Source organism: Hoplias malabaricus, chromosome 4 (genome assembly GCF_029633855.1).
Source record: "Hoplias malabaricus isolate fHopMal1 chromosome 4, fHopMal1.hap1, whole genome shotgun sequence".
NCBI classification, from domain to species: domain Eukaryota; kingdom Metazoa; phylum Chordata; class Actinopteri; order Characiformes; family Erythrinidae; genus Hoplias; species Hoplias malabaricus.
In genome coordinates this window covers 28855306-28867519 of record NC_089803.1, presented here as the reverse complement: position 1 = coordinate 28867519, position 12214 = coordinate 28855306, and the positions used below count along the sequence as shown (strand labels likewise).

General features: G+C 40.3%; 1 protein-coding gene across 2 annotated transcripts; it reads right to left on the bottom strand.

The window, feature by feature from the left end:
• Positions 1-6314: 6314 nt before the first annotated feature.
• tmpob (thymopoietin b) lies at positions 6315-11640 on the bottom strand. 2 transcript variants are annotated; one of them, XM_066669622.1, is made up of 6 exons: positions 10964-11640; positions 10178-10295; positions 9712-9885; positions 9335-9441; positions 8939-9045; positions 6315-8463 (listed from the first exon to the last, which is right to left on the bottom strand). In XM_066669622.1, the coding sequence occupies exons 1-6, from the start codon at positions 11204-11206 to the stop codon at positions 8115-8117; spliced, it is 1098 nt and encodes a 365-aa protein (XP_066525719.1). In that variant the 5' UTR covers positions 11207-11640; the 3' UTR covers positions 6315-8114. The 2 variants fall into 2 exon arrangements, with proteins under 2 accessions (XP_066525719.1, XP_066525720.1); XM_066669623.1 differs by having other exon boundaries at positions 8939-9042.
• Positions 11641-12214: the final 574 nt, after the last annotated feature.

The window sequence follows — 12214 nt, the reverse complement described above, 5'->3', positions numbered from 1 at the left end:
CGTTTGGCGTTAAACTGTTGGATGTCCAAGTGGTGTTCAGAAAATCGAGTACCGTAATAAAATTGGCTTGCGGTTAGTGATTCAAATTTCTATCAGATATAACTCCGTAATTCAGTCACGTACAGGTGCGTCTCAATAAATTAGAATATCATCAAAACGTTCATTTATTTCAGTAATTCGTTTCAAAATGTAAAACTCATATAGATTCATTACAAACATAGTGATCTATTTCAAGTGTTTATTTCTTTTAATGTTGATGATTATGGTGTATAGCCAATGAAACCCAAAAGTCATTATCTCAGAAAATTAGTGTAATCAAAACAAACAGCTGCAAAGGTTTCCTAAACCTTTAAAATGGTTCCTTAGTCAGGTTCATTAGTCTACACAATCATGGGGAAGACTGCTGACTTGGCAGATGCCCAGAAGGCAGTCATTGACACCCTCCTGCTGTATCCAAGTATATTAATGGAAAGTTTAGTGGAAGGAAAATGTGTGGTAGACAAAGGTTCACAAGCAACAGGGATAACCGCAGCATTGAAAGGATAGTCAAGAAAAGACCATTCAAAAGTTTGGGGGAGATTCACAAAGAGTGGACTGCTGCTGGAGTCAGTGCTTCAAGAGCCACCACACACAGACGTATCCAGGACATGGGCTACAGCTGTCGCATTCCTTGTGTCAAATCACCAATGACACAGATACAAAGACAGAAGTGTCTTACCTGACCCAAGGAGAAAAAAGACTGGACTGTTGCTCAATGTCCAAAGTTTTGTTTTCAAATGAAAGTAAATTTTACATTTCATTTGGAAATCAAGGTCCCAGACTCTGGAGGAAGAGAGGAGAGGCACACAATCCAAGCTGCTTGAGGTTTAGAGTGAAGTTTCCACAATCAGTGATGGTTTGTGTTGGCCAACTGTGTTACATCAAGTCCAAAGTCAGCACAGCCGTCTACCAGGAAATTTTTAGAGCACTTCATGCTTCCCTCTGCTGACAAACTTTATGGAGATGTGGATTTAATTTTTCAGCAGGACAGGTCTGCCAAAAGTGCCATTACCTGGTTTAATAACCACAGTTTCACTGTGCTTGATTGGTGAGCAAACTCGCCTGACCTAATCCCCATAGAGAATCTATGAGGTATTGTCAAGAGGAAGATGAGAGACAACAGACCCAACAACGCAGACGAGCTGAAGGCCACTATCAAAGCAACCTGGGATTCATAACACCTCAGCAGTACCACAAGCTGATCACCTCCATGTCATGCCGCATTGATGTAGTAATTCATGCAAAAGGAGCCCTGACCAAGTATTGAGTGCATATACTGTACATACTTTTCAGCAGGCCAACACTTCTGTATTAAAATAATTTTTAAATTGGTCTTATATAATATTAACATTTTCTGAGATAATGACTTTTGGGTTTTAATTGGCTGTAAGCCATAATCATCAACATTAAAAGAAATAAATTCTTGAAATAGACCACTCTGTTTTTAATGAATCAACACAATATATGACATTAACTTTTTAAATTGAATTACTGAAATAAATTGACTTTTTGAATGACATTCTAATTTACTGAGATGCATCTGTATACGAAAAATTCCAATCTGGATTCAGGCCACATCATAGTTCTGAGACAACTCTAGCCAAGTTAACAAAGGATCTTCTTCTTGCCTCTGATCAAGGCTATGTATCCATGTTGGTGTTACTTGACCTCAGCATAACTTTTGATATGCTAGACCACAATATTCTTCTACAAAAGCTAGAAAACATGGTTGGAATCACAGGGATAGCCCTATAATGTTTCAGATAGTACGTAACGGGACATTATCAGTTCGTAAAGGTAAACAATTTATCTTCTAATCATTTTAAAGTAAGATTTGGAATTCCGCAAGACTCTATTTTAGGACCGTTATTATTTACATTATACATGTTACCATTAGGGGTGGCTCAGTGGCGCAGCAGGTAGTGTCACAGTCACACAGCTCCAGGGACCTGGAGGTTGTGGGTTCAAGTCCTGCTCCAGGTGACTGTCTGTGAGGAGTTGGTGTGTTCTCTCCATGTCTGAGTGGGTTTCCTCTGGGTGCTCCGGTTTCCTCACACAGTCCAAAAACACACGTTTGGATTGGTGACTCAAAAGTGTCCGTAGGTGTGAGTGAATGTGTGTGTTGCCCTGTTAAGAACTGGTGCACCCTCCAGGGTGTATTCCTGCCTTGTGCCCAATGATTCGAGGTAGGCTCTGGACCAACCGTGACCCTGAACTGGATAAGCGCTTACAGATAATGAATGAATGAATGTTACCATTAGGCACAGTTACAAGAAACTGTAAATATCAGCCAGGCCTGATGACAAAACAGAGGCTCTCCTTATGGGTCCAGAAGAGGAAAGTAATAAATTATTAGATTTAATTTTAAATCTCGCTGACTTTCCAGTTATAACTGCTTCAGCAGCAAAAAATCTTGGAGTCAAAATTGATTCTGATTTATAATTTGATCAATACATAGGAAGTATCACTGGGACAGCTTTTTAAAATCTTCGCAACATTGCCAAGATAAGAAATGCCTTATCCCTGCATGACACAGAAACATAAGTACAACCCCCAATTCCAATGAAGTTGGGACATTGTGTAAAACATAAATAAAAACAGAATACAATGATTTGCAAATCCTTTTCAACCTCTATTCAATTTAATACACTACAAAGACAAGATATTTAATGTTCAAATGGATAAACTTTATTTTTTGCAAATATTCACTCATATTGTATTTAAGGCCTGCAGCCCGTTTCAAAAGAGTCGAGACAGGGGCATGTTTACCACTGTGTTACATCACCTTTCCTTTTAAAAACACCCAGTAAGCGTTTGGGAACTGAGGGCACTAATTGTTGAAGCTTTCTAGGTGGAATTCTTTCCCCTTCTTGCTTGATGTACAAGTTCAGCTGCTCAACAGTCCGGGGTCTCCACTGTCATATTTTGTGCTTCATAATGCGCCACACATTTTCAATGGGAAACAGATCTGGACTGCAGGCAGTCAGTCTAGTACCCGCACTCTTTTACTATGAAGCCACACTGTTGTAACACGTGCAGAATGTGGCTTGGCATTGTCTTGCTGAAATAAGCAGAGACGTCCCTGAAAAAGACGTTGCTTGGATGGCAGCATATGTGGCTCCAAAACCTGTATGTACCTTTCAGCATTAATGGTGCCTTCACAGATGTGCAAGTTACCCATGCCATGTGCACTAACACATCAGAGATGCTGGCTTTTGAACTTTGCGCTGATAACACTCCGGACCGCCCTTTTCTTCTTTGGCCCGGAGAACATGACCTCCATAATTTCCAAAAACAATTTGAAATGTGGACTCAGACCACAAGACACTTTTCCACTTTGTGTCAGTCCATTTCAAATGAGCTTGGGCCGAGGGAAGCCGGCGGCGTTTCTGCGTGTTGTTAATATATGGGTTGCACTTGCTGATGGAGCTACAAAATGTGTATAGTGACAATGGTTTTCTGAAGTGTTCCTGAGCCCATGTTGTAATATCCGTTACAGAACCATGTTGGTTTTTGATGCAGTGCTGTCTGAGGGATCGAAGGTCATGGGCATTCAGTGTTGGTTTTCGGCCTTGCCACTTACTAGCAGAGATTTCTCTAGATTCTCTGAATCTTTTGATGATATTATGGACTGTAGATGATGAAATTCCTAAATTCCTTGCAACTGTATATTGATAAATGTTGTTCTTAAACTGTTGGACGATTTGCTCACACAGTTGTTCACAAAGTGGTGAACCTCACCTCATCCTTGCTTGTGAACGACTGAGGCCTTCGGCGATGCTCCCTTTATACCCAATCATGACACTCACCTGTTTCCAACTAAACTGTTCACCTGTGGAATGTCCCAAACAGGTGTTTTTTTGAGCATTCCTCAACTTTCCCAGTCTTTTGTTGCCAATGTCCCAACTCTTTTTGGAACGTGTTGCAGGCCTCAGATTCAAAAAGAGTGAATATTTGCAAAAACTTTCCATGGACGCAGGGAATTATAGTAAACTGAGACTCTGGTGCTGTCATCCCACTAGTCGCATGCTATCACTCAGATTTGTCGACAGTGAAGAGGAGGGATGCCAGACTTTCAGGGTGCTCCCATGTCTGTGTCTTTCTGCTTCTGTCCTTTTAGTTACGTTATTATAGTCAGATCTGCTGGAGACATTAGCCACACTCTGGAAATGTTCACATTCTTTGTTTAACATACACACAAACAGAACAAAACTAATTTCATCTCCCTACCTTTCTCCAGTAAATGACTGCATACCTGTCCGTTCAGACACTGATGACTGACTATGGAGCTCTCCTGCAACCCGCTTCAGACCAGCTGCCCACGCTCCAGCTACTGCCACTTGCCTTGAACTAACTTCCCAACCTACATTGAAGTTATAATAATAATTTTGTAATCATACATCATTGCTTACATTATATATACCATAATTATATCAGTACACATGAGCATAACAGCAGACCTGTGTGTGCTGTTTTTTTGTTTGTTTGTTTGTTAATAATTTGTAGGTAGATTGACCAGAGGAGAATAGGTCCCCACGTGTGAGCCTTGGTTCCTCCCAAGGTTTCTTCCTCAGCTCTGAGGGTGTTTTTCCTTGCCACTGTCACCCCTGGCATGCTCACCTGGAGGTTTATACATTTCATGTTAAAAACTTGTCTGGAATTTACTGGAGTCCTGTGAAGCTAAAGGTCCCTTAGTCTGGTTCAGTAGGATACACAATCATGGGGAAGACTGCTGACTTGACAGATGTCCAGAAGACAGTCATTGACACCCTCCACAAAGAGGGTAAGCCCCAAAAGGACATTGCTAAAAAAGCTGGCTGTTCACAGAGTGCTGTATCCAAGCATATTAATGGAAAGTTGAGTGGAAGGAAAAAGTGTGGTAGAAAAAGGTGCACAAGCAACAGGGATAACCGCAGCCTTGAAAGGATAGTCAAGAAAAGACCATTCAAAAGTTTGGGGGAGATTCACAAAGAGTGGACTGCTGCTGGAGTCAGTGCTTCAAGAGCCACCACACACAGACGTATCCAGGACATGGGCTACAGCTGTCGCATTCCTTGTGTCAAGCCACTCATGACCCAGGGACAAAGCCAGAAGCGTCTTTCCTGGGCCAAGCAGAAAAAGGACTAGACTGTTGTTCCGTTTTCAAAGTCTTGTTTTTAGAAGAAAGTAAAATTTGCATTTCATTTGGAAATCAAGGTCCTAGACTCTGGAGGAAGAGTGGAGAGACACACAATCCAAGCTGCTTGAGTCTAGTGTGACGTTTCCACAATCGGTGATGGTTTGTGTTGGTCCACTGTGTTATATCAAGTCCAAAGTCAGCACAGCCGTCTACCAGGAAATTTTAGAGCACTTCATGCTTCCCTCTGCTGACAAACTTTATGGAGATGTGGATTTAATTTTCCAGCAGGACTTGTCCCCTGTCCACACTGCCAAAATTACCAATACCTGGTTTAATAACCACAGTATCACTGTGCCTGACTGGTCAGCAAATTTGCCTGACCGTATTGTCAAGAGGGAAATGAGAGACAACAGACCCAAAAATGGGTCTGGGTTTCCATAACACCTCAGCAGTGCCACAGGCTCATCGCCACCATGCCACACTGCATTGATTCATAAAAAAAAAAAAAAAGAACCCAGATCAAGTATTGAGTCCATATACTGTACATACTTTTCAGTAGGCCAACATTTCTGTATAAAAATAAAATTTAAAATTGGTCTTATCTAATATTCAAATTTCCTGAGATAATGACTTCTAGCTTTTCATTGGCTGTAAGCCATCATCAATATTAAAAGAAACGCTTGAAATAGAACACTATTTGAATCAATACAATATATGACTTTCACTTTTTGAATTGAATTACTAAAATAAATTAACTTTTTGATTATATTCTAATGTTTTGAGATGCACCTGTAAATTCTGCTGCTTAAACACATTTTACTGAAATTTTAATGAGGTCTTTTCAAATATATCCTAATTGAAGTTTTGAATAATCGCATCCCTACTGTGGCTATCTTACATTAGTGCCAATGGATGTGATTAAAAATCAAACACCATACATGTGCTGAAAACAGTTATCAGTAAGGAGATTACTGCTCAGGAAGAATTTATTCAGCTATCTGAAACAATCCTGTTGTAAACCTCAACTCACACATTTATACAGTTAAGCCCTACATATATATATATATATATATATATATATATATATATATATATATATATATATATATATATATATATAAAAAATCAGCAGATATATTTGGGCTGGGAATAACAAACCAGTGACAGAAACAATTTTATACAAGAGCTATTACTGAAAAAAACATTCAGATTTCCAATGCCTTATTGTACTTTGAAAGTTGTTTATGTCCTTCCCAGACAGAAGAAATGCATTTGTCGTATACAAAATCACCATAGCTATATATGGTACATCAAAACAAGGCACAGATTGGAATAATTTTTAGCTTTAAACATAGGCCTGTTTTTATTAATGCCATAGTGCTCACCTGTAATTGTTATTGCGCCTAAAAAGACTTAAGAGGGAATTGATAACTGTTAAATGCTTGAGTAATATGGGTCATGCTGTTCCAGTACCATTTTCATCAGCACCCTAAACCTTTATTTACATAGATTCTCTGAAAGAGAATGAATGGTTTAGGGGTCTTTCATTTTTTTCACACCGTTATTATACATAACCAGTAATATACTGAAAAATGAGTTCAGAAGTAACAGTTCCAATTCCTTATGTCTTTTCACGGTTAGCTGCCTTGTGACAAAATACACATTTTGTTACCTTTTTATAACCACTTTCTTCCTCCTACAAATCAGGTAGAATCAATTTTGCACTGCAGCAGTTAGACACACGCTTCTCAAATGAACTCCATTTATTTGTCTTAAAAGGTTAATTTTAGAAGAGGAAATATTAGAAAAATATAGCAGTTAAAAAAAAGCAAAAACAGTTAAATTCCCAGAAGAGGGGAAGAAAAAAAAAAACCCAATCAATAAAAACTGAAAAAAATCCAAAGCCTAAACTTTAGAATAACATGTCCACATATGTACTCCGAAATGAAATGGATTATGACATTTCATGCATACATATGACTTTCAAATGTTTTCATTACAGCAAATTTATTCTATACATATTTTGGCCAGCTAGTCAGTGTTTGACCAGGGATGAAAAAACAAAAAACAGTGTTTTTGATTTTGGACAGACTGAGCATTTCAAAAGCAATACTTTGACAACACATGACAATCAGGTTACATACACACTAAATGAGCTGTTATCTACCACAAAATTGACCAGATGTACTTCACTGGCATTGCAATGCCATGTATTGCCTGAGAGAGTAGAGGTGTGGGCCAAGCTCTGGTGAAGACCAGCACATGTGGCACTAAAAAGCAAACTGCATAATTGACCTGTTATTCATCTACAAGTCTGGGCCTATTTCAGTGCTACAATAAATACAATTAGATGGAAGCTAAATGTTTTGCTAAAAAAGATGCTATTTCCAAACAGGATTTATTTTGTTGTCCTGATAATGTCAAATTAAAATGATCTAAAGCAGGATCACAATTTATGTACATACATACAGTCATTTTCACTAAAACTCAATGCACACAAAATTTCACTATTCAGCATACCCCAGTACGTGAATCTCACATTAGTCATGTGCTAACTGTGTTTAACACACACTGAACCCTTTTAGAAAACCAGCTTGTTGATAATCAAAACAAATGAGCCTTATGTTGGGTGGTAGTCCTTGAAGTGCTACAGACATACTGGCAACTGTTCCATCATGATACAAGGCTATAGAAATACTATAATTTCCTGACACGCTATCTGCTACAAAACAGCAAAAACAAATTAACAAAAAAGCAAGAAGAAAACACAATTCACACAAAGTTTAAAGACTATTTAAAATATTTTCAGACATGATTGCAAAGTTAAACTGCAATAATAACCAAAAAACCTGGCAAAATGTTGACCTTCCAGCCAACCAGATAGGGCTGAGACTGAAGTCTGGGAGTAAAGACAGCTCATGCACACTCTGTTGAGCCACAGTGACAAAGGGGGCTCTTATTCACTACCACCACTTTCTTCTTCACCAACAACACCAAGAGCACTGAGGAATGGATTGACCACACTGTCCTGTACAAAGAGCTTGCAGGTGTCTATCTGCTCTGATGTCACATTCTGAAAGATGTAGAAAAGAGAGCCAACCAGTGTAAGGAACACCAGCAGTTTCAGCCAGACAGAGAAGGAGCGACGAGCTGGAGGAGGGCTAGGTGATGGAGTACTGCGCCTGTCTGTAAAGGAGGATTGGGTAGTTGTGTACACACTCTTCTGCAAGAAGGACTCTGGCCAGAGATCAAGTGGCCTCACTGGACGTCCAGCTGCCCCACGAATTGGCCTCCGACAAGTAGCACTGTATAAACAGAAAACAGGTTATTTCAAAGTACATGTACCAATTATGGTGGCAACACAAAATAAATTAGATTAACATGAACAATCAGTGGAGGAGTCCAATCAATCAGAAGCATCCAAACACTACCGACAGGAAATCTGTCAATCTGTTTGGTATCCAAGCCTCAATCAACAAAAAGTGGATGTGGTGGACTTAAAGTAACTGCATTTGTAATAGCAGTCACAACAATATTCAGAAATACAGCAGATTATCCCCCCAATTATTCTGCCACAATAAGATGTAACATTTGTCCCAACAACATCCAAATGTAAATACAGCCATAATTTCTTTTGTCAGTGTCATATGCATGTTGGTGATATCTAATTACACATCTCAAAACCATTCCACCAAAACCTATTATTTATGCTGAATTAAACCACCAACTGCAAGTTAAAATGCAAATTTCGAATGATGTGATTTTAATACATATACGTACATAATGCCTGTGGGTGTAGAAGGTTCATTAGGGAACAATTCTTTTAAAACGTCACAGCCATCCACAGCACCCATCTGCTGGTTAGCTGGTGTTGTGTCCTCCACCTGCTAACAAGACACACGGTATAATTAAGCAATGGTTCACAGTAACCTCAGAATTATGTGACAGTGACTCAGTTGGCATTTATCATTAAATCATCCTGACAAGTAACTCCAAGTGAAAAAGCTAGATAACATTTAATGCTGACTGCCACAAATTACATTTTTGCAGCCATTCAGGAGAACCTCCGGTTAACTAAACATACATACATCATCTTTTCCGCTTTTCCCATTTCAGGGTCGCTTGTTAACTAAACAGATTTACTTATAATAGATTCATTTTGTGTCTAGTTTTTACCTTGCTGCGCTGTCTGCTGCTTGTCCTGGTAGTCACTGGTGTTTTTCCTCTGCTTCTCACTGGTTTGTTGGCTATGGGAACTGGTTCTGGATCTGCAGCTACAACATCTACAAAATAGACAACAGAAAGAGAAAAAGAGCAAGATATTAAGGACTGGAATCTCATGATACAAAGTTTGCACAAACCACCCAAAAGTGTGAAAAACCTTACCAATTAAGCTTTAGAGTGCTAAAGAACTAATGTTTAAACCAACAACAGCAACCCTTTTATGAGGACATACTACATTTTAGTGACGTTTTAGTAGTCATGTCATTTAGCAAAGCAATTACACGAGATATGATTTTAAATACAAAAATATGAACAATGTATATAATTACCTTCTTTATCACTGTACTGATCCTCCACTGTGTGAGTGTTGCCATTCTGATTTCCGTCAGCCTTCAAGGTGACTGTCTCTGGAACTGCAGTCTCAGGTTCAGGTGATGTGGTCTCTGACGGAGGCTGATCTACCAGCTTTTGAAGTCTTCTCTCATACAGTTTACGGGTTGAGGCTATCATACACGGAAAAGTTAAATCATACAGGAACTTGTACATATAGCAAATTCCCCAGTTATTGACCTGAAGAGAAAGTTTAATCTTGCACATCAATTATGAAGTCACATAATAGAGGATATTTACATTATGCAGTCTCTTGCATCCAAAAGTATGTAATTTTTTATGTAAACTGAAAAATTGACATGCAGTTTACATTAACTGCTAGTGTAACACTTCATCAAATGTTTAAATACTGTCACTTAAGTTAGTCGCACAAAAAAATAAATAAAAATAAATAAATAAACTCACACAGGATGGGACCAGGATTGATTCCATACTTTAAGAGCTGAACCTTCAAGTCTTCATCAGTCAAACTGGAAACATCCATCTCCTCTTTGCGAATCTTATCTGTCTTTTTTGTAGCTTTCTGCAGGTTAAATCATACAGACACAATTTAATGCAATTATAGTTAAAATAATAACAGCAGCTGTGGCCAAGGGATGCTGGTTCAATCCCAATGACCATCAGGAAAGTTGGGGGTGGGGGGGGGAAGAACAACTTTGTCCTCCTGCCTCAATCCATGGCTGAGGTGCCCTCGAGCAAGGCACCTAACCCCAACCTGTTCTCTGGGCAATGGAGATGGATGCCTGGTTTTCTGGGTGCCCCTCGATCACTAGCATGTTTATTTGTGTGTGTGAACCGCCATGGATGGGTTAAATGCGGAAACACATTTAATTGTATTTCATACAATGACACATGCAAATTTATCGTAAGTATTTCTATTCATTCATGTACAGTATCTATTTGTGATCATGGGAAAACCGCAGAACATGAACTGACTGTTCTAAGGAAACGAAAAAATATGCAGCTGGATGATGCAGGACTGAGAAACATGACATAACATGATTTGAAAATAGTATCACCTCAATATTCTTTTACAACCATACTGAGGATACAGCACATTGTACTACTTTGTGTATATATGTGTTCACCACATAAAGGGTCAAAGAAAGGACAAGGGACTGTAGGGGGTTTGAAAAGTTTAAAAAACATTAACCCCTTGAGGCTCGTGAACGGTAGGTTTAGAGAAGTCACCTTTCCGGAGCGGCTCCGGTTGGAGAGGACCGGGGTGATCTCCTCGTCGCTGGAGAAGGTGTCTCCTGCCGCCGCAGGTGGAGGGGGTTTCCTCTTGTTGAGCACAGTGAGGTTTTTCAGGTAGAGCTGAACGTACACGTCTTTCCTCTGCTCCCCAGTCGGCAGCGGCACGTCGTGGGCGAGCAGCTCGCTCTTCAGCTTCTCCTTGGTTAGAACCGACGGGTCTTCGAGGAACTCCGCCATGCTTTTGTGTTAGCCGCGGATAGCTAACGGTAACGGCGAAGCTCGGAACAAGGCCAAACTCCCAGCACACACCGCACCTTACGGTAACCGCTCGGTGTAAAGAGAGACTGGAACGGGGGACCACGGGCTCCCGGCTCCTCTTCAGCGTTATTTCAGTTACCTGTGCTCCGCTCTCCGCCTCCGGGGCTCCGTTGTTGACAGACGTCAAACCGGCAGCGCGTTTGTTTGAATATGCTCGCGCGCTTCACACCGCGGACACAGCTGCTGTTCCCGCGCAGATACGGACTCGCACCAACACAGAGCATCGACTCCTCCACGGAGACCGGGGCTAAGACGCGAAGTGCGCTTTAGTTTCTAACTCAAAATGAGTACAGACAAAACACACTGCTTCTCCGCAAACCGACCGACGGACCGCGCGCGCCTCTCCGTCTCTGCTCTTGGGTAAGACTGCTCCTGATTGGCGGCGCGCTGTTAATAAGACACTCTCGGATTGGCGGCTGGGAGATGAGGACGGCTCAACACAACAAAGGGCGCGATAGAGAGAAGAAGATGAAGGCGAAGAAAGAGAGGCGGAAGAAGTGTACGTGAACAAAACTGATCCCTACACCAAGCACAGAGAGAAATAAAAAACAAACTACTCCAACAAACAAATTTATGTAGACATTTGATAAGCGGGGCCTGTCTTGGATGTCCGAAAATGATAGATATTAATTCAGCTGAGCAATTTTCTAAATAACTAACTACCTACCTATTTATTTTTTTATCTATTTATATTTAGAAACCATTACCAATCTAATTCGTTAATGTGTATAACTATCTATCAATGTGGTCGTTCCATTATTTATTAATCTGTCTGTGAACATGGGTTCAGTCTCTCGAAGGATTGGAGTCTGCAGCAAAACCGAACACTCCTCAAGATGGCGGCATTATCCGTGTGTTGAACTGCAGACAGAGACCAGACCGCGCACTGGAGCCCGGGCTCAAATATTCGGGGAAGATTTGTTGGAT